The sequence below is a fragment of the Oncorhynchus gorbuscha genome, unplaced genomic scaffold, assembly GCF_021184085.1.
Source record: "Oncorhynchus gorbuscha isolate QuinsamMale2020 ecotype Even-year unplaced genomic scaffold, OgorEven_v1.0 Un_scaffold_1538, whole genome shotgun sequence".
Lineage (NCBI taxonomy): Eukaryota > Metazoa > Chordata > Actinopteri > Salmoniformes > Salmonidae > Oncorhynchus > Oncorhynchus gorbuscha.
Genome location: NW_025746286.1, coordinates 21,758 through 49,567, shown reverse-complemented (window position 1 = coordinate 49,567; position 27,810 = coordinate 21,758). Strand labels below are relative to the sequence as shown.

General features: G+C 46.4%; 1 protein-coding gene across 1 annotated transcript; it reads right to left on the bottom strand.

Moving 5' to 3' along the window:
- Positions 1–12,284: 12,284 nt before the first annotated feature.
- On the bottom strand, positions 12,285–23,402 carry LOC124023198 (zinc finger CCHC domain-containing protein 7-like). The gene is made up of 3 exons (XM_046337732.1): positions 23,315–23,402; positions 12,349–12,792; positions 12,285–12,302 (listed from the first exon to the last, which is right to left on the bottom strand). The coding sequence occupies exons 2-3, from the start codon at positions 12,769–12,771 to the stop codon at positions 12,285–12,287; spliced, it is 441 nt and encodes a 146-aa protein (XP_046193688.1). The 5' UTR covers positions 12,772–12,792; positions 23,315–23,402.
- Between the last annotated feature and the right edge of the window lie 4,408 nt (positions 23,403–27,810).

The following is a 27,810-nucleotide window of genomic DNA, read 5'->3' as shown; positions in this document are numbered from 1 at the left end:
TGTGTGTGTGTGTGTGTGTGTGTGTGTGTGTGTGTGTGTGTGTGTGTGTGTGTGTGTGTGTGTGTACATGCTGATTAGAATCCAGTTCTCCACACACTCACACACGTCAACACATCACTAATAGGTAGATGGGATGTTCTGGACCAACACATCACTAACAGGTAGATGGGATGTTCTGGACCAACACATCACTAACAGGTAGATGGGATGTTCTGGACCAACACATCACTAACAGGTAGATGGGATGTTCTGGACCAACACATCACTAACAGGTAGATGGGATGTTCTGAATGTTGTCAGACCAACACAACACCCTCCCTTTAATGTCTCCTCTCTCCCTCCCTCCCTCCCTCCCTCCCTTTAATGTCTCCTTCTCCCTCCCTCCCTCCCTTTAATGTCTCCTTCTCCCTCCCTCCCTCCCTCCCTTTAATGTCTCCTTCTCCCTCCCTCCCTACCTTTAATGTCTCCTCCCTCCCTCCCTTTAATGTCTCCTCCTCCTCCCTCCCTCCCTCCCTCCCTCCCTTTAATGTCTCCTTCTCCCTCCCTCCCTCCCTGCCTCCCTCCCTCCCTCCCTTTAATGTCTCCTTCTCCCTCCCTCCCTTTAATATCTCCTCCCACCTCCCTCCCTCCCTTCCTCGTTTCCTCCCTACCTTTAATGTCTCCTCCCCTCCCTCCCTCCCTACCTTTAATGTCTCCTTCTCCCTCCCTCCCTTTAATGTCTCCTCCCCTCCCTCCCTCCTTCCCTCCCTACCTTTAATGTCTCCTTCTCCCTCCCTCCCTTTAATATCTCCTCCCACCTCCCTCCCTCCCTTCCTCCCTACCTTTAATGTCTCCTTCTCCCTCCAGGTTCAGTATGATGCCCTGGTCTCCATCTTGTCTCACGCTGCCTAGGATCATCCAGCTCTCCAGACTGTCCGAGTCCGATCCAGACTTCGCTCCGGATCCTGAGTCCAACACCACCACCGAGTCAGAGCCCACACTGGAGCTCCTCCTCTTTGGGGCGGGGTTTCTCTAAGGGGGCGGGGACAACATAATAAATGGTATTATTCATTGATGACTGTTAATGATGCAGCACCAACGGCTAGTTAATCAGAACCAGCGTGGAGTTGGTTGTGGACCATGCTGCATCTGGGTCTGGAGTACTGCCACCTAGGCTGCCTTTACACAGGCAGTCCAATTCTGATATCGCCACTTAATTGCTCTTTTGACCAATCACATCAGATCTTTTTCAGAGCTGATCTGATTCTAGAAGGGGTTGGTGTTTCTAGAGATCAATACTGTCCCCGGGGTCGTTATGTTACTGTCTAGAAGGAGTTGGTGTTTCTAGAGATCAATACTGTCCCAGGGGGGAGTCGTTATGTTACTGTCTAGAAGGGGTTGGTGTTTCTAGAGATCAATACTGTCCCAGGGGGAGTCGTTATGTTACTGTCTAGAAGGGGTTGGTGTTTCTAGAGATCAATACTGTCCCAGGGGGGAGTCGTTATGTTACTGTCTAGAAGGGGTTGGTGTTTCTAGAGATCAATACTGTCCCAGGGGGAGTCGTTATGCTACTGTCTAGAAGGGGTTGGTGTTTGTAGAGATCAATACTGTCCCAGAGGAGTCGTTATGTTACTGTCTAGAAGGGGTTGGTGTTTGTAGAGATCAATACTGTCCCAGAGGGGAGTCGTTATGTTACAGTCTAGAAGGGGTTGGTGTTTCTAGAGATCAATACTGTCCCAGGGGGAGTCATTATGTTACTGTCTAGAAGGGGTTGGTGTTTCTAGAGATCAATACTGTCCCAGGTGGAGTCATTATGTTACTGTCTAGAAGGGGTTGGTGTTTGTAGAGATCAATACTGTCCCAGAGGGGAGTCGTTATGTTACTGTCTAGAAGGGGTTGGTGTTTCTAGAGATCAATACTGTCCCAGGGGGAGTCATTATGTTACTGTCTAGAAGGGTTGGTGTTTCTAGAGATCAATACTGTCCCAGGTGGAGTCATTATGTTACTGTCTAGAAGGGGTTGGTGTTTGTAGAGATCAATACTGTCCCAGAGGAGTCGTTATGTTACTGTCTAGAAGGGGTTGGTGTTTCTAGAGATCAATACTGTCCCAGGGGGAGTCATTATGTTACTGTCTAGAAGGGGTTGGTGTTTCTAGAGATCAATACTGTCCCAGGGGGAGTCATTATGTTACTGTCTAGAAGGGGTTGGTGTTTCTAGAGATCAATACTGTCCCAGAGTCATTATGTTACTGTCTAGAAGGGGTTGGTGTTTGTAGAGATCAATACTGTCCCAGAGGGGAGTCGTTATGTTACTGTCTAGAAGGGGTTGGTGTTTCTAGAGATAAATACTGTCCCAGGGGGAGTCATTATGTTACTGTCTAGAAGGGGTTGGTGTTTCTAGAGATCAATACTGTCCCAGAGTCATTATGTTACTGTCTAGAAGGGGTTGGTGTTTCTAGAGATCAATACTGTCCCAGGGGGAGTCATTATGTTACTGTCTAGAAGGGGTTGGTGTTTGTAGAGATCAATACTGTCCCAGAGGGGAGTCGTTATGTTACTGTCTAGAAGGGGTTGGTGTTTCTAGAGATCAATACTGTCCCAGAGTCATTATGTTGCTGTTTCTAGAGATCAATACTGTCCCAGGGGGGAGTCCTTATGTTACTGTCTAGAAGGGGTTGGTGTTTCTAGAGATCAATACTGTCCCAGGGGGGAGTCGTTATATTACTGTCTAGAAGGGGTTGGTGTTTGTAGAGATCAATACTGTCCCAGGGGGAGTCGTTATGTTACTGTCTAGAAGGGGTTGGTGTTTCTAGAGATCAATACTGTCCCAGAGTCATTATTTTACTGTCTAGAAGGGGTTACTGTTTCTAGAGATCAATACTGTCCCAGGGGGGAGTCGTTATATTACTGTCTAGAAGGGGTTACTGTTTCTAGAGATCAATACTGTCCCAGGGGGGAGTCGTTATATTACTGTCTAGCCTTCTCCCAGGGGTTGGTGTTTCTAGAGATCAATACTGTCCCAGAGGGGAGTCGTTATATTACTGTCTAGAAGGGGTTGGTGTTTCTAGAGATCAATACTGTCCCAGGGGGGAGTCGTTATATTACTGTCTAGAAAGGGTTGGTGTTTCTAGAGATCAATACTGTCCCAGGGGGAGTCGTTATGTTACTGTCTAGAAGGGGTTGGTGTTTCTAGAGATCAATACTGTCCCAGGGGGAGTCATTATGTTACTGTCTAGAAGGGGTTGGTGTTTCTAGAGATCAATACTGTCCCAGAGTCATTATGTTACTGTCTAGAAGGGGTTGGTGTTTGTAGAGATCAATACTGTCCCAGAGGGGAGTCGTTATGTTACTGTCTAGAAGGGGTTGGTGTTTCTAGAGATCAATACTGTCCCAGGTGGAGTCATTATGTTACTGTCTAGAAGGGGTTGGTGTTTCTAGAGATCAATACTGTCCCAGAGTCATTATGTTACTGTCTAGAAGGGGTTGGTGTTTCTAGAGATCAATACTGTCCCAGGGGGAGTCATTATGTTACTGTCTAGAAGGGGTTGGTGTTTGTAGAGATCAATACTGTCCCAGAGGGGAGTCGTTATGTTACTGTCTAGAAGGGGTTGGTGTTTCTAGAGATCAATACTGTCCCAGAGTCATTATGTTGCTGTTTCTAGAGATCAATACTGTCCCAGGGGGGAGTCCTTATGTTACTGTCTAGAAGGGGTTGGTGTTTCTAGAGATCAATACTGTCCCAGGGGGGAGTCGTTATATTACTGTCTAGAAGGGGTTGGTGTTTCTAGAGATCAATACTGTCCCAGGTGGAGTCTCTATGTTACTGTCTAGAAGGGGTTGGTGTTTCTAGAGATCAATACTGTCCCAGAGTCATTATGTTACTGTCTAGAAGGGGTTGGTGTTTGTAGAGATCAATACTGTCCCAGAGGGAGTCGTTATGTTACTGTCTAGAAGGGGTTGGTGTTTCTAGAGATCAATACTGTCCCAGAGTCATTATGTTGCTGTTTCTAGAGATCAATACTGTCCCAGGGGGGAGTCCTTATGTTACTGTCTAGAAGGGGTTGGTGTTTCTAGAGATCAATACTGTCCCAGGGGGGAGTCGTTATATTACTGTCTAGAAGGGGTTGGTGTTTGTAGAGATCAATACTGTCCCAGGGGGAGTCGTTATGTTACTGTCTAGAAGGGGTTGGTGTTTCTAGAGATCAATACTGTCCCAGAGTCATTATTTTACTGTCTAGAAGGGGTTACTGTTTCTAGAGATCAATACTGTCCCAGGGGGGAGTCGTTATATTACTGTCTAGAAGGGGTTACTGTTTCTAGAGATCAATACTGTCCCAGGGGGGAGTCGTTATATTACTGTCTAGAAGGGGTTGGTGTTTCTAGAGATCAATACTGTCCCAGAGGGGAGTCGTTATATTACTGTCTAGAAGGGGTTGGTGTTTCTAGAGATCAATACTGTCCCAGGGGGAGTCATTATATTACTGTCTAGAAAGGGTTGGTGTTTCTAGAGATCAATACTGTCCCAGGGGAGTCGTTATGTTACTGTCTAGAAGGGGTTGGTGTTTCTAGAGATCAATACTGTCCCAGGGGGAGTCATTATGTTACTGTCTAGAAGGGCTTGGTGTTTGTAGAGATCAATACTGTCCCAGAGTCATTATGTTACTGTCTAGAAGGGGTTGGTGTTTGTAGAGATCAATACTGTCCCAGAGGGGAGTCGTTATGTTACTGTCTAGAAGGGGTTGGTGTTTCTAGAGATCAATACTGTCCCAGGTGGAGTCATTATGTTACTGTCTAGAAGGGGTTGGTGTTTCTAGAGATCAATACTGTCCCAGAGTCATTATGTTACTGTCTAGAAGGGGTTGGTGTTTCTAGAGATCAATACTGTCCCAGGGGGAGTCATTATGTTACTGTCTAGAAGGGGTTGGTGTTTGTAGAGATCAATACTGTCCCAGAGGGGAGTCGTTATGTTACTGTCTAGAAGGGGTTGGTGTTTCTAGAGATCAATACTGTCCCAGAGTCATTATGTTGCTGTTTCTAGAGATCAATACTGTCCCAGGGGGGAGTCCTTATGTTACTGTCTAGAAGGGGTTGGTGTTTCTAGAGATCAATACTGTCCCAGGGGGGAGTCGTTATATTACTGTCTAGAAGGGTTGGTGTTTGTAGTGATCAATACTGTCCCAGGGGAGTCCTTATGTTACTGTCTAGAAGGGGTTGGTGTTTCTAGAGATCAATACTGTCCCAGGGGGGAGTCGTTATATTACTGTCTAGAAGGGGTTGGTGTTTGTAGAGATCAATACTGTCCCAGGGGGAGTCGTTATGTTACTGTCTAGAAGGGGTTGGTGTTTCTAGAGATCAATACTGTCCCAGAGTCATTATTTTACTGTCTAGAAGGGGTTACTGTTTCTAGAGATCAATACTGTCCCAGGGGGGAGTCGTTATATTACTGTCTAGAAGGGGTTACTGTTTCTAGAGATCAATACTGTCCCAGGGGGGAGTCGTTATATTACTGTCTAGAAAGGGTTGGTGTTTCTAGAGATCAATACTGTCCCAGGGGGAGTCGTTATGTTACTGTCTAGAAGGGGTTGGTGTTTCTAGAGATCAATACTGTCCCAGAGGGGAGTCGTTATGTTACTGTCTAGAAGGGGTTGGTGTTTCTAGAGATCAATACTGTCCCAGAGGGGAGTCGTTATGTTACTGTCTAGAAGGGGTTGGTGTTTGTAAAGATCAACACTGTCCCAGAGTCATTATGTTACTGTCTAGAAGGAGTTGGTGTTTCTAGAGATCAATACTGTCCCAGAGGGGAGTCGTTATGTTACTGTCTAGAAGGAGTTGGTGTTTCTAGAGATCAACACTGTACCAGAGTCTCTATGTTACTGTCTAGAAGGGGTTGGTGTTTCTAGAGATCAATACTGTCCCAGGGGGAGTCATTATGTTACTGTCTAGAAGGGGTTGGTGTTTCTAGAGATCAATACTGTCCCAGAGGGGAGTCACTATGTTACTGTTTCTAGAGATCAATACTGTCCCAGGGGGAGTCGTTATATTACTGTCTAGAAGGAGTTGGTGTTTCTAGAGATCAATACTGTCCCAGAGGGGAGTCGTTATGTTACTGTCTAGAAGGGGTTGGTGTTTCTAGAGATCAATACTGTCCCAGAGGGGAGTCGTTATATTACTGTCTAGAAGGGGTTGGTGTTTCTAGAGATCAATACTGTACCAGGGGGGAGTCGTTATATTACTGTCTAGAAGGGGTTGGTGTTTCTAGAGATCAATACTGTCCCAGAGTCATTATGTTACTGTCTAGAAGGGGTTGGTGTTTCTAGAGATCAATACTGTCCCAGGGGGAGTCGTTATGTTACTGTCTAGAAGGGGTTGGTCTTTCTAGAGATCAATACTGTCCCAGGGGGGAATCCCTATGAAGATTTTTGGTACAAAGTAACGTGGCCACTAGGAACAAGCCGAAGACACACTCTGTCGCCATACCTGTTGTCCCAGGGTCGAGGCCTGCAGGGGTCCTTTCTTTAACCTCTGACCTTTCAAGCTACACACCCCGTCATCTTCCTCGGTGTTGTCTGACACTGTGATGACGTCGTCTTGACTCGAGTCGATGACGACGACCTCCTGGAACAACCTTTGACGTCTGGGGTCACCTTGGGGAATGATAGAGGAGAGTTATGGGGTCACCTTGGGGAACGACAGAGGAGAGTTATGGGGTCACCTTGGGGAACGACAGAGGAGAGTTATGGGGTCACCTTGGGGAACGATAGAGGAGAGTTATGGGGTCACCTTGGGGAACGACAGAGGAGAGTTATGGGGTCACCTTGGGGAACGACAGAGGAGAGTTATGGGGTCACCTTGGGGAACGATAGAGGAGAGTTATGGGGTCACCTTGGGGAACGATAGAGGAGAGTTATGGGGTCACCTTGGGGAACGATAGAGGAGAGTTATGGGGTCACCTTGGGGAACGACAGAGGAGAGTTATGGGGTCACCTTGGGGAACGATAAGAGGAGAGTTATGGGGTCACCTTGGGGAACGATAAGAGGAGAGTTATGGGGTCACCTTGGGGAACGACAGAGGGGAGTTATGGGGTGTTTGGGGAACGACAGAGGGGAGTTATGGGGTCACCTTGGGGAACGACAGAGGAGAGTTATGGGGTCACCTTGGGGAACGATAGAGGAGAGTTATGGGGTTGTTATGGGGTCACCCTGGGGAACGATAGAGGAGAGTTATGGGGTCACCTTGGGGAACGATAGAGGAGAGTTATGGGGTTGTTATGGGGTCACCTTGGGGAACGATAGAGGAGAGTTATGGGGTTACCTTGGGGAACGATAGAGGAGAGTTATGGGGTTACCTTGGGGAACGACAGAGGAGAGTTATGGGGTTGTTATGGGGTCACCTTGGGGAACGATAGAGGAGCGTTATGGGGTGTTATGGGGTCACCTTGGGGAAATAGAGAAGATATGGGGTTGTTATGGGGTCACCTTGGGGAACGATAGAGGAGAGTTATGGGGTCACCTTGGGGAACGACAGAGGAGAGTTATGGGGTTGTTATGGGGTCACCTTGGGGAACGATAGAGGAGAGTTATGGGGTTGTTATGGGGTCACCTTGGGGAACGACAGAGGAGAGTTATGGGGTTGTTATGGGGTCACCTTGGGGAACGATAGAGGAGAGTTATGGGGTCACCTTGGGGAACGATAGAGGAGAGTTATGGGGTCACCTTGGGGAACGATAGAGGAGAGTTATGGGGTTTGGGGTCACCTTGGGGAACGATAAGAGGAGAGTTATGGGGTCACCTTGGGGAACGATAGAGGGAGTTATGGGGTCACCTTGGGGAACGACAGAGGAGAGTTATGGGGTCACCTTGGGGAACGACAGAGGAGAGTTATGGGGTTGTTATGGGGTCACCTTGGGGAACGATAGAGGATAGTTATGGGGTCACCTTGGGGAACGATAGAGGAGAGTTATGGGGTTGTTATGGGGTCACCTTGAGGAACGATAGAGGAGAGTTATGGGGTCACCTTGGGGAACGATAGAGGGGAGTTATGGGGTCACCTTTTGGGAACGATAGAGGGGAGTTATGGGGTCACCTTGGGGAACGATAGAGGGGAGTTATGGGGTCACCTTGTGGAACGATAGAGGAGAGTTATGGGGGTTGTTAGAGGAGAGTTATGGGGTCACCTTGGGGAACGACAGAGGAGAGTTATGGGGTTGTTATGGGGTCACCTTGGGGAACGACAGAGGAGAGTTATGGGGTCACCTTGGGGAACGACAGAGGAGAGTTATGGGGTCACCTTGGGGAACGATAAGAGGAGAGTTATGGGGTCACCTTGGGGAACGATAAGAGGAGAGTTATGGGGTCACCTTGGGGAACGATAAGAGGAGAGTTATGGGGTCACCTTGGGGAACGACAGAGGGGAGTTATGGGGTCACCTTGGGGAACGGCAGAGGGGAGTTATGGGGTCACCTTGGGGAACGACAGAGGAGAGTTATGGGGTCACCTTGGGGAACGATAGAGGAGAGTTATGGGGTTGTTATGGGGTCACCTTGGGGAACGATAGAGGAGAGTTATGGGGTCACCTTGGGGAACGATAGAGGAGAGTTATGGGGTTGTTATGGGGTCACCTTGGGGAACGATAGAGGAGAGTTATGGGGTTACCTTGGGGAACGATAGAGGAGAGTTATGGGGTTACCTTGGGGAACGACAGAGGAGAGTTATGGGGTTGTTATGGGGTCACCTTGGGGAACGATAGAGGAGCGTTATGGGGTTGTTATGGGGTCACCTTGGGGAACGATAGAGAAGAGTTATGGGGTTGTTATGGGGTCACCTTGGGGAACGATAGAGGAGAGTTATGGGGTCACCTTGGGGAACGACAGAGGAGAGTTATGGGGTTGTTATGGGGTCACCTTGGGGAACGATAGAGGAGAGTTATGGGGTTGTTATGGGGTCACCTTGGGGAACGACAGAGGAGAGTTATGGGGTCACCTTGGGGAACGATAGAGGAGAGTTATGGGGTCACCTTGGGGAACGATAGAGGAGAGTTATGGGGTCACCTTGGGGAACGATAGAGGAGAGTTATGGGGTTGTTATGGGGTCACCTTGGGGAACGATAGAGGAGAGTTATGGGGTCACCTTGGGGAACGATAGAGGGGAGTTATGGGGTCACCTTGGGGAACGACAGAGGAGAGTTATGGGGTCACCTTGGGGAACGACAGAGGAGAGTTATGGGGTCACCTTGGGGAACGACAGAGGAGAGTTATGGGGTCACCTTGGGGAACGACAGAGGAGAGTTATGGGGTCACCTTGGGGAACGATAGAGGAGAGTTATGGGGTCACCTTGGGGAACGACAGAGGAGAGTTATGGGGTTGTTATGGGGTCACCTTGGGGAACGATAGAGGAGAGTTATGGGGTTGTTATGGGGTCACCTTGAGGAACGATAGAGGAGAGTTATGGGGTCACCTTGGGGAACGACAGAGGAGAGTTATGGGGTCACCTTGGGGAACGACAGAGGAGAGTTATGGGGTCACCTTGGGGAACGACAGAGGAGAGTTATGGGGTCACCTTGGGGAACGATAGAGGAGAGTTATGGGGTCACCTTGGGGAACGATAGAGGAGAGTTATGGGGTCACCTTGGGGAACGATAGAGGAGAGTTATGGGGTCACCTTGGGGAACGATAAGAGGAGAGTTATGGGGTCACCTTGGGGAACGATAAGAGGAGAGTTATGGGGTCACCTTGGGGAACGATAAGAGGAGAGTTATGGGGTCACCTTGGGGAACGACAGAGGGGAGTTATGGGGTCACCTTGGGGAACGACAGAGGGGAGTTATGGGGTCACCTTGGGGAACGACAGAGGAGAGTTATGGGGTCACCTTGGGGAACGATAGAGGAGAGTTATGGGGTTGTTATGGGGTCACCTTGGGGAACGATAGAGGAGAGTTATGGGGTTACCTTGGGGAACGATAGAGGAGAGTTATGGGGTTGTTATGGGGTCACCTTGGGGAACGATAGAGGAGCGTTATGGGGTTGTTATGGGGTCACCTTGGGGAACGATAGAGAAGAGTTATGGGGTTGTTATGGGGTCACCTTGGGGAACGATAGAGGAGAGTTATGGGGTCACCTTGGGGAACGACAGAGGAGAGTTATGGGGTTGTTATGGGGTCACCTTGGGGAACGATAGAGGAGAGTTATGGGGTTGTTATGGGGTCACCTTGGGGAACGACAGAGGAGAGTTATGGGGTCACCTTGGGGAACGATAGAGGAGAGTTATGGGGTCACCTTGGGGAACGATAGAGGAGAGTTATGGGGTCACCTTGGGGAACGATAGAGGAGAGTTATGGGGTTGTTATGGGGTCACCTTGGGGAACGATAGAGGAGAGTTATGGGGTCACCTTAGGGAACGATAGAGGGAGTTATGGGGTCACCTTGGGGAACGACAGAGGAGAGTTATGGGGTCACCTTGGGGAACGACAGATGAGAGTTATGGGGTTGTTATGGGGTCACCTTGGGGAACGATAGAGGAGAGTTATGGGGTCACCTTGGGGAACGATAGAGGAGAGTTATGGGGTTGTTATGGGGTCACCTTGAGGAACGATAGAGGAGAGTTATGGGGTCACCTTGGGGAACGATAGAGGGGAGTTATGGGGTCACCTTGGGGAACGATAGAGGGGAGTTATGGGGTCACCTTGGGGAACGATAGAGGGGAGTTATGGGGTCACCTTGGGGAACGATAGAGGGGAGTTATGGGGTCACCTTGGGGAACGATAGAGGAGAGTTATGGGGTTGTTATGGGGTAACCTTGGGGAACGATAGAGGAGAGTTATGGGGTTACCTTGGGGAACGACAGAGGAGAGTTATGGGGTCACCTTGGGGAACGACAGAGGAGAGTTATGGGGTCACCTTGGGGAACGACAGAGGAGAGTTATGGGGTCACCTTGGGGAACGACAGAGGAGTGTTATGGGGTCAACTTGGAGAACGACAGAGGAGAGTTATGGGGTCACCTTGGGGAACAACAGAGGAGAGTTATGGGGTCACCTTGGGGAACGATAGAGGAGAGTTATGGGGTCACCTGGGGAACGATAAGAGGAGAGTTATGTTTTTTTTTTTTTTTTTTGCAACGCAGGAAATGGACACCAAAATAATAAGTGATAAACCCAACAGTGATCATAATTAGGGCGATAGAGGTACAGGTATTTATAGAGGTATTTATACCCAACCGTTCAGGGACCTCAATTCAGTCCGCTGTGAACCCCAATGAATGAATAAATATATATGTATGATGGGACTAGAATGACGGGACTAGAATGTTGGGACTAGAATGACGGGACTAGAATGACCGGACTAGAATGACTGGACTAGAATGACGGGACTAGAATGTTGGAACTAGAATGACGGGACTAGAATGTTGGAACTAGAATGACGGGACTAGAATGTTGGGACTAGAATGACGGAACTAGAATGTTGGAACTAGAATGACGGGACTAGAATGTTGGGACTAGAATGACGGAACTAGAATGACGGAACTGAAATGACGGAACTAAAATGACGGAACTAAAATGACGGAACTGGAATGACGGAACTGGAATGACGGAACTAAAGTGTTGGAACTAGAATGATGGAACTAGAATGACGGAACTAGAATGATGGAACTAAAGTGTTGGAACTAGAATGACGGAACTAGAATGACAGAACTAAAGTGTTGGAACTAGAATGATGGAACTAGAATGACGGAACTAGAATGACGGAACTAAAGTGTTGGAACTAGAATGACGGAACTAGAATGGCGGAACTAGAATGACGGAACTAGAATGACGGAACTAGAATGACAGAACTAGAATGACGGAACTAAAGTGTTGGAACTAGAATGACGGAACTAAAAGTGAAAAGGAGAAGTATATTGTACAACGAACAAGAGCCAACGTGTAGCGTGGCTGCTAGTTATTCATCTGAATGGAGGTGGTGTTATTGGTAACTGTCGGACAGGAAGAAAGTCACGCAGACTCAATTAGCCTCGCTAGCCGGCTAGCTCACTACAAGGTAGTTAGTTATACAGAAGTGATTACATCAACGGTGGACTGACTACCGGACAAAATACTACAAGGTAGTTTTACAGACGCAGACAGTGAGTGGACATTCACGCACCTTTAGATAAAGCCCAGTGTAAACAATCACACAGTAGTGGTCTGTCTGTTCTCCTACACTCACCTTTGGAGAGACCTCTCTGCTGTCTCCTACCCTGTATAAACAAACACACAGTAGTGGTCTGTCTGTTCTCCTACACTCACCTTTGGAGAGACCTCTCTGCTGTCTTTCCTAAACCCAGTAGTGGGTCTGTTCTTTTCAGTTTGACGTTTTTCCTGTTGGGTTTCAGTTTGACTTTCTGTTGTTTCTCCCCCAGCAGGTGTTGTCGTAGATCTCTGTTACCATGATCATGTGACAGGGGTGGCTGCTGTCGTTTGGCCTTGCTCCCATCTTCCTTCTCCTCCTCTTTCTCTCCGTGGCTGGAGGAGAGGTGCCTGTCTCCCACCTCCTCCTCCACCTCCTCCTTCTGTCTGTGGCTGGAGGAGAGGTGCCTGTCTCCCACCTCCTCCTCCACCTCCTCCTTCTCTCTGTGGCTGGAGGAGAGGCGCCTGTCTCCCACCTCCTCCTCCACCCCCTCCCTGTCTCCGGGGTTAGAGGAGTAGTGGAGTTGGCTGTAGAGTCTGAACTCTAGTTCACTGTCGTCACCCTCTGACCCCTCGGACTCCTCCGCGTACAGCTCATCCTCTAGCTCCGCCCTGTCCGCGTAGCCCCCGAACATCACCACGGAGGTCACAACACCCTGCGGAGAGGAGGAAGAGACAGTGAGACAGACAGAGAGAAAGAAAAAGACAGAAAGACTAATGTAAACTCCACCCTACTCATTATCATCAAACTAATGGGAACTCCGCCCCACTCATTACCATCAAACTAATGTAAACTCCACCCTACTCATTATCAAACTAATGTAAACTCCACCCTACTCATTACCATCAAACTAATGTAAACTCCACCCTACTCATTACCATCAAACTAATGTAAACTCCACCCAACTCATTATCATCAAACTAATATGAACTCCACCCTACTCATTATCATCATTACCATCAAACTAATGTGAACTCCACCCTACTCATTACCATCCAAACTAATGTAAACTCCACCCTACTCATTACCATCAAACTAATGTGAACTCCACCCAACTCATTATCATCAAACTAATGTGAACTCCACCCTGCTCATTGTCATCAAACTAATGCGAACTCCACCCTCCTCATTATCATCAAACTAATGTGAACTCCACCCTACTCATTACCTTCAAACTAATATGAACTCCACCCTACTCATTATCATCAAACTAATGTGAACTCCACCCCACTCATTACCATCAGACCAATTGCAAACTCCACCCTACTCATTATCAAACTAATGTAAACTCCACCCTACTCATTATCAAACTAATGTAAACTCCACCATGCTCATTATCATCATGATCAAACTAATGTGAACTCCACCCTACTCATTATCAAACTAATGTAAACTCCACCCTACTCATTATCAAACTAATGTAAACTCCACCATGCTCATTATCATCATGATCAAACTAATGTGAACTCCACCCTACTCATTATCAAACTAATGTAAACTCCACCCTACTCATTATCAAACTAATGTAAACTCCACCATGCTCATTATCATCATGATCAAACTAATGTGAACTCCACCCTACTCATATATCAAACTAATGTAAACTCCACCCTACTCATTATCAAACTAATGTAAACTCCACCATGCTCATTATCATCATGATCAAACTAATGTAAACTCCACCCTGCTCATTATCAAACTAATGTAAACTCCACCCTACTCATTATCATCATCAAACTAATGTGAACTCCACCCTACTCATTATCATCAAACTAATGTGAACTCCACCCTACTCATTATCATCAAACTAATGTGAACTCCACCCTACTCATTACCATCAAACTAATGTGAACTCCACCCCACTCATTATCATCAAACTAATGTGAACTCCACCCTGCTCATTACCATCAAACTAATGTGAACTCCACCCTGCTCATTACCATCAAACTAATGTGAACTCCACCCTACTCATTACCATCAGACCAATTGCAAACTCCACCCTACTCATTATCATCATCAAACTAATGTGAACTCCACCCTGCTCATTATCAACAAACTAATGTAAACTCCACCCTACTCATTACCATCAAACTAATATGAACTCCACCCTACTCATTATCATCATTACCATCAAACTAATGTGAACTCCACCCTACTCATTACCATCCAAACTAATGTAAACTCCACCCAACTCATTATCATCAAACTAATGTGAACTCCACCCTGCTCATTGTCATCAAACTAATGCGAACTCCACCCTGCTCATTATCATCAAACTAATGTGAACTCCACCCTACTCATTACCATCCAAACTAATGTAAACTCCACCCAACTCATTATCATCAAACTAATGTGAACTCCACCCTGCTCATTGTCATCAAACTAATGCGAACTCCACCCTGCTCATTATCATCAAACTAATGTGAACTCCACCCTACTCATTACCATCCAAACTAATGTAAACTCCACCCAACTCATTATCATCAAACTAATGTGAACTCCACCCTGCTCATTGTCATCAAACTAATGTGAACTCCACCCCACTCATTACCATCAGACCAATTGCAAACTCCACCCTACTCATTATCATCAAACTAATGTGAACTCCACCCTGCTCATTACCATCAAACTAATGTGAACTCCACCCTGCTCATTATCAACAAACTAATGTAAACTCCACCCTACTCATTACCATCAAACTAATATGAACTCCACCCTACTCATTATCATCATTACCATCAAACTAATGTGAACTCCACCCTACTCATTACCATCCAAACTAATGTAAACTCCACCCAACTCATTATCATCAAACTAATGTGAACTCCAGCCTACTCATTACCATCAAACTAATGTGAACTCCACCCTACTCATTACCATCAAACTAATGTGAACTCCACCCTACTCATTATCATCAGAACTAATGTAAACTCCACCCAACTCATTATCATCAAACTAATGTGAACTCCACCCTACTCATTACCATCAAACTAATGTGAACTCCACCCTACTCATTATCATCAAACTAATGTAAACTCCACCCTACTCATTACCATCAAACTAATGTAAACTCCACCCTACTCATTACCATCAAACTAATGTGAACTCCACCCTACTCATTATCATCAAACTAATGTAAACTCCACCCTACTCATTATCATCAAACTAATGTGAACTCCACCCTACTCATTATCATCAAACTAATGTAAACTCCACCCTACTCATTACCATCAAACTAATGTGAACTCCACCCTACTCATTATCATCAAACTAATGTAAACTCCACCCTACTCATTACCATCAAACTAATGTAAACTCCACCCTGCTCATTATCATCAAACTAATGTGAACTCCACCCTACTCATTACCATCAGAACTAATGTGAACTCCACCCTACTCATTACCATCAGAACTAATGTGAACTCCACCCTACTCATTATCAACATTATCGTTAAACTAATGTAAACTCCACCCTACTCATTATCATCATGATCAAACTAATGTGAACTCCACCCTACTCATTACCATCAGAACTAATGTGAACTCCACCCTACTCATTACCATCAAACTAATGTGAACTCCACCCTACTCATTATCATCAAACTAATGTGAACTCCGCCCTACTCATTATCATCAAACTAATGTGAACTCCACCCTGTTCATTATCATCAAACTAATGTGAACTCCGCCCTACTCATTACCATCAAACTAATGTAAACTCCACCCTACTCATTATCATCAAACTAATGTAAACTCCACCCTACTCATTATCATCATGATCAAACTAATATGAACTCCACCCTACTCATTATCAACAAACTAATGTGAACTCCACCCTACTCATTATCATCAAACCAATGTGAACTCCACCCTACTCATTATCATCAAACCAATGTGAACTCCACCCTACTCATTATCATCAAACTAATGTGAACTCCACCCTGCTCATTATCATTAAACTAATGTGAACTCCACCCTACTCATTATCATTAAACTAATGTGAACTCCACCCTACTCATTATCATCAAACTAATGTGAACTCCACCCTGCTCATTATCATTAAACCAATGTGAACTCCACCCTACCCATTATCATCAAACTAATGTGAACTCCACCCTGCTCATTATCATTAAACTAATGTGAACTCCACCCTACTCATTATCATCATTACCATCAAACCAATGTGAACTCCACCCTACTCATTATCATCATTACCATCAAACCAATGTGAACTCCACCCTACTCATTATCATCATTATCATCAACTAATGTAAACTCCACCCTCCTCCTGTTACCTATTTGTGCTCAATGTCAGGTGGGGTGTGTGTGTGTGTGTGTGTGTGTGTGTGTGTGTGTGTGTGTGTGTGTGTGTGTGTGTGTGTGTGTGTGTGTGTGTGTGTGTGTGTGTGTGTGTGTGTGTGTGTGTGTGTGTGTGTGTGTGTGTAAGAGAGAGAGGGAAGGGGGTTGTGAGGTCCATTGCCCTGGCCAGTGCTGCGTGTCTTGTGCCATGATGGCCAGAGATGATTGGCTCCAAGAGCGCCATTGCCCTGGAAACGCCACGCTGACCGCTCACAGACCGCCACCCAGGGAATAAGGATAGGGGACAGTGTGTGTGTGTGTGTGTGTGTGTGTGTGTGTGTGTGTGTGTGTGTGTGTGTGTGTGTGTGTGTGTGTGTGTGTGTGTGTGTGTGTGTGTGTGTGTGTGTGTGTGGAGAAGAGACCTAGGACAGAGAAATGATGAGGTGTGTGTGTGTCGTCTGAGGAAATGAAAAGGCATCTTCACACAGTCAGGATCAATGAACAATGTTCCTCAGAGTTCTGACCGACCGAAAGCTTAGCCACTGAAGAAGGTGCATTGATCCTGGGGGAGGGGGTCGGAGTTCCTTTACATTTCAGTGTAAAAACCACCTGAACACAGCTGACTAACATCACCCCCTGAACACAGCTGACTAACATCACCCCTGAACACAGCTGACTAACATCACCCACCTGAACACAGCTGACTAACATCACCCCCTGAACACAGCTGACTAACATCACCCCCTGAACACAGCTGACTAAACACCCACCTGAACTACCTGAACACAGCTGACTAGCATCACCCCCTGAACACAGCTGTCCAGCCTGAACTACCTGGTGACCAGATCATCAGCCCCTGAACTACCTGGTAACCAGACACAGCCTCCTGAACTACCTGGTAACCAGATCACCTGAACTACCTGGAACAGACAGCTGAACTAACTGAACATGAACTACCTGGTGACCAGATCCCACCTGAACACCTGGTGACCAGATCATCAGCCTCCCACCTGACCAACTGTCCAGCCTCCAGCTGACTAACACCACCCTGAACCTGAACTACCTGAACACAGATCTGTCCACTGAACATCACCCACCTGAACACAGCATCACCCACTGGTGACCAGATCTGTCCAGCCTCCTGAACTACCTGGTGACCAGATCTGTCCAGCCTCCTGAACTGAACTACCTGGTAACCAGATCTGTCCAGCCTCCTGAACTACCTGGTAACCAGATCTGTCCAGCCTCCTGAACATAACCAGATCTGTCCAGCCTCCTGAACTGGTGACCAGATCTGAACTACCTGGTAACCAGATCCAGCCTCCTGAACTACCTGGTGACCAGATCTGTCCAGCCTCCTGAACTACCTGGTGACCAGATCTGAACTACCTGGTCCAGCCTCCTGAACTACCTGGTGACAAGATCTGTCCAGCCTCCTGAACATGAACTACCTGGTAACCAGATCTGTCCAGCCTCCTGAACATGAACTACCTGGTAACCAGATCTGTCCAGCCTCCTGAACTACCTGGTGACCAGATCTGTCCAGCCTCCTGAACTACCTGGTAACCAGATCTGTCCAGCTACCGGAACTACCTGAAAACAGCTTACAAACATCAGCCACCTGTGAATCTCTGGAGAGGGGAGAAGGCGGCTTCAGGTGTCCCTCTTTAAGAGCGTTACATGGAAACGGCCCAAATGGCTTCGCTAACACAATAACAAACGGAGTTCAGAAACAGATGAGAATAGTCTCTTTCAAAACATATGACATCTCTGCTGTTGAAACATGATTATACATATGTGATTTTTGACGACTGCAGTCCGTGTATAGCTGGTTACAAAACGGAACACAACGAGCTCGTCAGTAAACTTGCCAATAAAGGCACATTATGGGATACAGACACACAACATTAACACGTGTAGCCTGGACCCCAGATGTTTGTCGTGGCAATTTAAAAGGAGTTGGTGAGAGTCCTGAAGCAGACTGGCCCACAGGTTACTACTAAACCTGTATGTCCTGTAAACATGACCATCTAACGTTACCGGCTACAACAAACAGCCAGGTTTGATACATCATAACAAGGCATGTTCACATACTAGCTAGCTAACTGGCTAACAAACCTCTACTAAACATCCACTAACACTAAAAATGGGACATCTGAACGGACATGTTATACAACGTGATGTTCAACTAGCCTGTAATTCCGGTTCCGACACGCGGACGTACTTATTACATTGAGTTTTGATGCTATCGAAAGTGTAGTTGGCTAATATGTTTTAGCATCGGTTCTCTGTGCGCCCCCACGTGTTTATGACATGCCGGCGGGAATGTAAACAAAGCACTCTGTTCCACTCACGCGACGGATTCTAAATCAACTGGCACCGCCCCAGGTTCTCTTTACTATGGCAACAAGCAACAAAAAAACGACATTCATATATCTCGTTGGTTCCAACGGATGAAAATCAACTCACCCTGTTTAGAACTTTAGCAGGACTTTGGTCGCATGCTAATCACTTCCGGGGTTTGTCTCGAGAGAGAGAAATGGTTTGGGCCAACCGTGACCTTTCCCAGGGAGCCGACTGTGGCGTGTCTGCGTTCGTTCAGACAGACAGTGGCGAGACATTTTGATGAACGGGTCTACAGTAGTCTTAGTAAACTTTGATTTGATGTCGCCTAAAAAAAATATATGTGGAGTCTTCATGTTTAATATAACGTCACCGTTGAACAATTTATTGAGATTATCATAGACTATTCTGTACAACTATTCATATCACATTAAACCCCTATAAATATCCATTTGTTTTTTTAAAACAAGGGTTCTTCAAAGATCCTAACTCAGTGCTAGAAATGTCACTACAGATCCTGTTTAAATTTATAGGCTGTATCACAACCCGACCGTGATTGGGAGTCTCATAGGGTGGAGACACAATTGGCCCAGCGTCATTCTGGGGTTTGACCAAGGCAGGCAGCCATTGTAAATAAGAATTTGTTCTTAACTGGTTAAATAAAATATATATTTATGTTTTAATAACTGCAGGTTTCTTGGCACTTAAAAATGCTTGGCTGTGTGAACCTTCCCCCCAGTCTGAGGTTCTGAGTGCTCTGAAGCAGGTTTTCATCAAGGATATCTCTGTACTTTGCTCCGTTCATCTTTCCCCTCGATCCTGACTAGTCTCTCAGTTCCCTGCCACTGAAAAACATCCCCACAGCTTGATGCTGCCACCACCATGCTTCACCGTAGGGATGGTGCCAGGTTTCCTCCAGACGTAAGGCCTGATTGGTGGAGTGCTGCAGAGATGATTGTCCTTCTGGAAGGTTCTCCCATCTCCACAGAGGAACTCTGGAGCTCTGTCAAAGTGACCATTGGGTTCTTGGTCATCTCCCTGACCAAGGCCCTTCTCCCCCGATTGCTCAGTTTGGCCGGGCGGACAGCTCTATGAAGAGTCTCGGTGGTTCCAAACTTCTTCCATGTAAGAATGATGGAGGCCACTGTGTTCTTGGGGACCTTTAATGATGCAGACATTTTTTGGTACCCTTCCCCCAGATCTGTGCCTCCACACAATCCTGTCTCTGAGCTCTACGGACAATTCCTTCGACCTCTTGGCTTGGTTTTTGCTCTGACCTGCACTGTTAACTGTGTACCTTTCCAAATCATGTCCAATCAATTGAATTTACCACAGGTGAACTCCAATCAAGTTGTAGAAACATCTCAAGGATGATCAATGGAAACAGGATGCACCTGAACTCAATTCAGAGTCTCATAGCAAAGGGTCTGAATACTTACGTAAAGAAGGTTTGATCATTTTTTTAATACATTCTAAAAAACTGTTTTCGCTTTGTGATTATGGGGTATTGTGATGTCATTATGGGGTATTGTGATGTCATTATGGGGTATTGTGATGTGATTATGGGGTATTGTGATGTGATTATGGGGTATTGTGATGTCATTATGGGGTATTGTGATGTGATTATGGGGTATTGTGATGTCATTATGGGGTATTGTGATGTCATTATGGGGTATTGTGATGTCATTATGGGGTATTGTGATGTCATTATGGGGTATTGTGATGTGATTATGGGGTATTGTGATGTCATTATGGGGTATTGTGATGTCATTATGGGGTATTGTGATGTCATTATGGGGTATTGTGATGTGATTATGGGGTATTGTGATGTCATTATGGGGTATTGTGATGTGATTATGGGGTATTGTGATGTGATTATGGGGTATTGTGATGTGATTATGGGGTATTGTGATGTCATTATGGGGTATTGTGATGTCATTATGGGGTATTGTGATGTCATTATGGGTATTGTGATGTCATTATGGGGTATTGTGATGTCATTATGGGGTATTGTGATGTCATTATGGGGTATTGTGTGTAGATTGGTGAGGAAAATGTTTAATTTAATCGATTTTAGAATAAGGCTGTAACGTAGATAAATGTGGATAAAGTGTAAGGGGTCTGAATACTTTCTGAATGTGTCTGTGTCTACACTGACCAGCAGACACACAACGGTAGAATCAGTATTAGTTTGTCTCATAAAGTTATACGGCATCATCTACAGTTGACTGTCATGAACGGTTTCTCTAGAACCTTCCAGGACTCGGTCACAGCAGCCATTTTTCCTCCTCCCTGTTTAATGAAGATCCCAGAGTCCTTTTCATTACGGACAAGGTTTTTCATTCACATCATTTTTGCCACAAAAAATATATAATAATAATAAATGTGCATATTTTGTTAATTATTTGTATAATTATATATGTTTTGTATTCACAGACTTCCATACGCCTCTGATGAATATAACAGGAAACATATTTGGTCCCCAGGCTCTGCCATAGTATTCTGGTTACGGACGGCCTATAGATGACACATCAACATCAACATCAACATCAACACGACAGACCTACTGAACTTGGGGCTGGGAGTTTACCTCGTTTTACGATTTTATGAATTTTGCTTTGCCACTAAAATCATAATAAACACCGACAACTAAAATATTGGTGTTATTATTGTTGTTGTTGTTGTTATTATTATTCTTATTATTGTTATTATTGTTATTATTATTATTGTTGTTGTTATTGTTGTTGTTGTTATTATTATTTATTATTATTGTTGTTGTTATTATTATGGTTGTTGTTGGTGTTGTTATTATTATTATTGTTGTTATTATTATTAGTGTTATTATTATTATTGTTGTTATTGTTATTATTGTTATTACTATTGTTATTGTTGTTGTTGTTATTACTATTGTTATTGTTATTATTATTGTTGTTGTTGTTGTTATTATTGTTATTGTAATGCTGATTATTATTTATAATTATGAGGGGGACAAATATTTACCCCCCAAAAAGTTTGTTTTTTTGAGGAACCATTAATGGGGGTTCTTTGAAGAATGTGTACCCCCCCCAGTTTGAATTTGAAGAACCCCTAAAGGACCCTCCAGGAGCCTTGATATATCAAAATGATTTGATTTACATTGTTAATATGTGGTGGTGGGGGGGGGGGTTAAACCTTATTTAGTGTAGCTAGGCCTAGGCTACCTATTATCTTTGAATTTAAAGAACCGCTGAAGGACCCTCCAGGAGCCTTGCTATATCAATGATTTGATTGACATTGTTAATATGCTAACAGAATAATGTGGTGGGGGGTGGGGGGTTAAAGCAAAGAAGAACATCAGGAATACACGTCTGGTAGGTGATAAATAGGGTCTCTACCTGGGAAGACAGAGCACATGTCCCTCTGCCTCCCCAGTCTCCTAAATACACGTCTGGTAGGTGATAAATAGGGTCTCTACCTGGGAAGACAGAGCACATGTCCCTCTGCCTCCCCAGTCTCCTAAATACATGTCTGTTAGGTGATAAATAGGGCTCTACCTGTGAAGACAGAGCACATGTCCCTCTGCCTCCCCAGTCTCCTAAATACATCTCTGGTAGGTGATAAATAGGGGCTCTACCTGGGAAGACAGAGCACATGTCCCTCTGCCTCCCAGTCTCCTAAATACATCTCTGGTAGGTGATAAATAGGGTCTCTACCTGGGAAGACAGAGCGCATGTCCCTCTGCCTCCCCAGTCTCCTAAATACACATCTGACAGGTAGGTGATAAATAGGGTCTCTACCTGTGAAGACAGCACATGTCACTCTGCCTCCCCAGTCTCCTAAATACATGTCTGGTAGGTGATAAATAGGGTCTCTACCTGTGAAGACAGAGCACATGTCCCTCTGCCTCCCCAGTCTCCTAAATACATGTCTGGTAGGTGATAAATAGGGTCTCTACCTGGGAAGACAGAGCACATGTCCCTCTGCCTCCCCAGTCTCCTAAATACATCTCTGGTAGGTGATAAATAGGGTCTCTACCTGTGAAGACAGAGCACATGTCCCTCTGCCTCCCCAGTCTCCTAAATACACATCTGACAGGTAGGTGATAAATAGGGTCTCTACCTGGGAAGACAGAGCGCATGTCCCTCTGCCTCCCCAGTCTCCTAAATACATCTCTGGTAGGTGATAAATAGGGGCTCTACCTGGGAAGACAGAGAACATGTCCTCTGCCTCCCCAGTCTCCTAAATACATCTCTGGTAGGTGATAAATAGGGTCTCTACCTGGGAAGACAGAGCGCATGTCCCTCTGCTTTCCCAGTCTCCAAAATACCCTTTTGGGTGGTGGTACAATTTACCCCACAAAGTGATATGTTTTTTTCTCCGTATAAATGTTTTGTGATGTTTGTTTGGAACTCACTAATTGTCAAGTTCGCCACCACTAACACCTTACTACACAACATACACACTTAGTATTACTTTCTTAGTTACAGTATACACATCTCCCTGACATATTCCATAATTTATGCAGAAGCATACAGTACATTTTTGGGGGGACTCACTTTGTTGTGCTGTCCAACGGTTGTTTATGCTTGTTGACCTTCCTTCCCCTGTACGGAGCTCGGGTGCACCATTTTCGCGCAATTTTCCCCCCACAGTCTGTTCTGTCAGCCCAGCCTCACATCCAACACGAATTAAGAAGCACATAAATTCGTGTCTTTTCTCACGAATTAAGCCACAAAAAACGCACGAAATTTGCTGAAATGCATCTTGTACATATATGCACGAATTGATTGTGAGACTGTGTTGGGCCTCTACGGGAAAGATCGCGCCCGGTATTCAAACATGCCATGGCTTGAGAGATGCATTCACCGGTCGAGTGTTTGGAGCTATACTTCGTTTTTAAATATCAACAATTCAATGCTACAAAAGCGTCACATTTGATTTAACAGTTGATTACACCGTCGTCAATATTCGGGTCCGTCAATATTCGGGTCCGGTTGGCTGATGCAGTGCAGCAACAGGCAGAAAGACAAAGAGGTAAAAACCACGAGCAGTAAACTGAGTTGGCTAACTGAACAGATGTACATCCTGTCATCGACATCAATGACCTGCTGAAATAAATAGGCTTTAAAAAAATGTGAAAATGTTCACTACAGGGACATTTGCTATGGGGGAGGGGGGGAATGTAAAATTGATGAGAATGTAAAACGATAGGCTATCATAGATATAAATGGCCCCCTATATCTCCAGATGTGTTTATTGACTACAGCCTACATGTATATTGTGACATTTGTCCTCGTCGTATTTCTCCGTAGAGGCCCTGTCATCATACATTGAGCTGCGTTCTCCGGTAGTCTAGAGAATAGATATTCTAGAGAATCCCGAGTTTGAATGCCATCTGATTTCTAGGGGGGGTTCCCATGCGTGTCAGAGCACAGGCACAGTCAGGAAAAGGCCATCACGTCAGATTGTTTTCCTACAAAGGTTAACCTACCTTTCCCCGTCCTCATCCGAAACCCCAACCTAACCCCCCCTCGGTCCCCCGTCGTCGCATCCCATCCACCCCGCACTAGTTTTGCTTTGGTGAGCAGACTGAGGGGGACAGGGACTCTCCTTTTCTCCTGTCTCTGTCTCTCTCTCCCTCCCCCTTTCTCTCTCTATGTCTCTCTCTCTCTGTCTCTGTCTCTCTCTATTCTCTCTCTCTCTCTGTCTCCCCCTCTGTCTCTCTCTGTCTCTCCCTCTCTCCCCCTCTGTCTCTCTCTCCCCCTCCGTCTCTCTCCCCCCTCCGTCTCTCTCCCTCTCTCTCCCCCTCCGTTTCCCCCTCCGTCTCTCACTCTGTCTCTCCCCTCCGTCTCTCTCTCCCCCTCCGTCTCTGTTTCTCCCCCCTCCGTCTCTCTCTCTCTGTCTCTCCCCCTCCGTCTCTCTCTCTCCCCCTCCATCTCTCTCTCTGTCTCTCCCCTCCGTCTCCTCTCTCTCTCCCCCTCTCTCTCCCCTCTGTCTCTCCCCCTCCGTCTCTCTCTCTGTCTCTCCCCCTCCCGTCTCTCTCTCCTCCCTCTCCCCTCCGTCTCTGTCTCTCCCCCTCCGTCTGTCTCTCCCCCTCCGTCTCTCTCTCTGTCTCTCCCCCTCCGTCTCTCTCTCTCCCCCTCCGTCTCTCTCTCTGTCTCTCCCCCTCCGTCTCTCTCTCTCTCCCCCTCCGTCTCTCTCTCTGTCTCTCCCCCTCCGTCTCTCTCTCCGTCTCTCTCTCTGTCTCTCCCCCTCCGTCTCTCTCTCTCTCTCTCTCTCTCTCTCTGTCTCTCCCCCTCCGTCTCTCTCTCCGTCTCTCTCTCTGTCTCTCTCTGTCTCTCTGTCTCTCCCCCTCCGTCTCTCTCTCCGTCTCTCTCCCCTCTCTCTCTCTCTCCCCCTCCGTCTCTCTCTCTGTCTCTCTCTCTGTCTCTCTCTCCGTCTCTCTCTGTCTCTCTCTCTGTCTCTCTCTCTCTCTGTCTCTCCCCCTCCAGGTAAATTCTGCGGCTGTCTGATTTCTCCGTCTGAGCGTTATTTACCCACTCTCTGTCTCTCGTCTCTCTGTCTCCTCTCTCTGTCTCTCTCTGTCTCTCCCCTCCGTCTCTCTCTCTGTCTCGTCTCCTGTCTCTCCCCCTAATCGTCTCTCTCTGTCTCTCTCTGTCTCTCCCCTCCGTCTCTCTCTCTGTCTCTCTCTGTCTCTCTGAGATGCAGGTCAGGAATGCCTCGCCGCTCCAGGTAAATTGCGATGCGGCTGTCTGATTCTGTCCCGTCTATTGAGCGTTATTTACCCACTATAGTTTCTAGGTGGAGACGCCAGTCGATGTGAAAGACCCGCTGAGCGTCGGTAGATATGCTGAGGACCATTCTTTTTCAAACCAGTGGCCTGGTAAAGATGGAATAGCGTCCTGGGCATTGTGTGTGTGTGTGTGTGTGTGTGCCATTCTTTGTGTGTGGACTGTGTTGTGTCCAGTGTGGTGTGTGTGTGTGTGTGTGTGTGTGTAGTGTGTGTGTGTGTGTGTGTGTGTGAGGACCATTCTTTGTGTGTGTGTGTGTGTGTGTGTGTGTGTGTGTGTGGTCTTCCGTTATTTCCAATCAGACATTCCAAAGTGTCGGTTCTGCCTGACAAGGATTCTTATTGGAGACAGAGAAGGAGCCAGAAGAAGCATATCATTGTCCTCATTTTTGGTCTTAGTGTGTGTCTGGGTACTGTTGTGTTGTTGTTGTTTTTTGGGGGCGTTGTTCTGTGGTCCATGCACTTTTGAAGGACTCTTGTCTATTCCTGGGAGAGGGGGAGAAAAAAGAAGGATTTTCAGAAGAAGCTATTCTGATATGGGCAGTATTTGACCCATGATTGTTGTCATTGGTGTTGAATAAATACTAATCTGAAGTCTAACCCATCCTGAAAGCTGTGTTAAGTCAGGTGGGACAGAATGTAAAAGATAGCAAACAATGATTAGAATTTAGATGGACTCATCTGTGGACTGAGGGCCATTCTTTGGTCTCTAGACTGAGGACCATTCTTTGGTCTCTAGACTGAGGACCATTCTTTGGTTTTTAGACTGAGGACCATTCTTTGGTTTTTAGACTGAGGACCATTCTTTGGTCTGTGGACTGAGGACCATTCTTTGGTCTCTAGTGGACTGAGGACCATTCTTTGGTCTCTAGACTGAGGACCATTCTTTGGTCTCTAGACTGAGGACCATTCTTTGGTCTCTAGACTGAGGACCATTCTTTGGTCTCTAGACTGAGGACCATTCTTTGGTCTCTAGACTGAGGGCCATTCTATGGTCTCTAGACTGAGGACCATTCTTTGGTCTCTAGACTGAGGACCATTCTTTGGTCTCTGGACTGAGGACCATTCTTTGGTCTCTAGACTGAGGACCATTCTTTGGTCTCTAGACTGAGGACCATTCTTTGGTCTGTGGACTGAGGACCATTCTTTGGTCTCTAGACTGAGGACCATTCTTTGGTCTCTAGACTGAGGACCATTCTTTGGTCTCTAGACTGAGGACCATTCTTTGGTTTTTAGACTGAGGACCATTCTTTGGTCTCTAGACTGAGGACCATTCTTTGGTCTCTAGACTGAGGGCCATTCTTTGGTCTCTAGACTGAGGACCATTCTTTGGTCTCTAGACTGAGGACCATTCTTTGGTCTCTAGACTGAGGACCATTCTTTGTCTGTCCGTCCGTCCTCCAGCCCGCTTGTCCGTCACACACACACACACACACACACACACACACACACACACACACACACACACACACACACACACACACACACACACACACACACACACACACACACACACACACACACACACACCAACAATGCCTGCACAACACTTCTAGTCTCCTGTGAGTAAAACCACATTGACAGGAGTGTGTGTGTGTGTGTGTGTGTGTGTGTGTGTGTGTGTGTGTGTGTGTGTGTGTGTGTGTGTGTGTGTGTGTGTGTGTGTGTGTGTGTGTGTGTGTGTGTGTGTGTGTGTGTGTGTGTGTGTGTCTCATGAGTATAAAGCCAGTCACGGGAGACCCTTGTCCTCTCTTGTCGAATGGTCACGGTAAGATGTTTACCCTTACATACAAATAGACCCGGTGCGACGTGGTGTCACAAAACGTGTCATGGATAAATAACGTTTCTCACTTTTCAATCTAGTGGCCAGACTTCCTGTGCTAGACGACTGTGGAGCTGTGGCTGAGATAGACCCCTGTTGGGCTGGTCTACTGGGGGATATAGGCTGGTCTACTGGGGGATATAGGCTGGTCTACTGGGGGATATAGGCTGGTCTACTGGGGGACTTCCTGTGCTAGCCGACTGTGGAGCTGTGGCTGAGATAGACCCCTGTTGGGCTGGTCTACTGGCCATGCTCCTGGGGACTTCCTGTGCTAGAACGACTGTGGAGCTGTGGCTGAGATAGACCCCTGTTGGGCTGGTCTACTGGGGGATATAGGCTGGTCTACTGGGGGATATAGGCTGGTCTACTGGGGGATATAGGCTGGTCTACTGGGGGACTTCCTGTGCTAGCCGACTGTGGAGCTGTGGCTGAGATAGACC

Coding starts and splice junctions, on each gene's coding strand:
- LOC124023198 (XM_046337732.1), bottom strand. CDS start 12,771: ATGTTCGGGGGCTACGCGGACAGGGCGGAGCTAGAGGATGAGCTGTAC.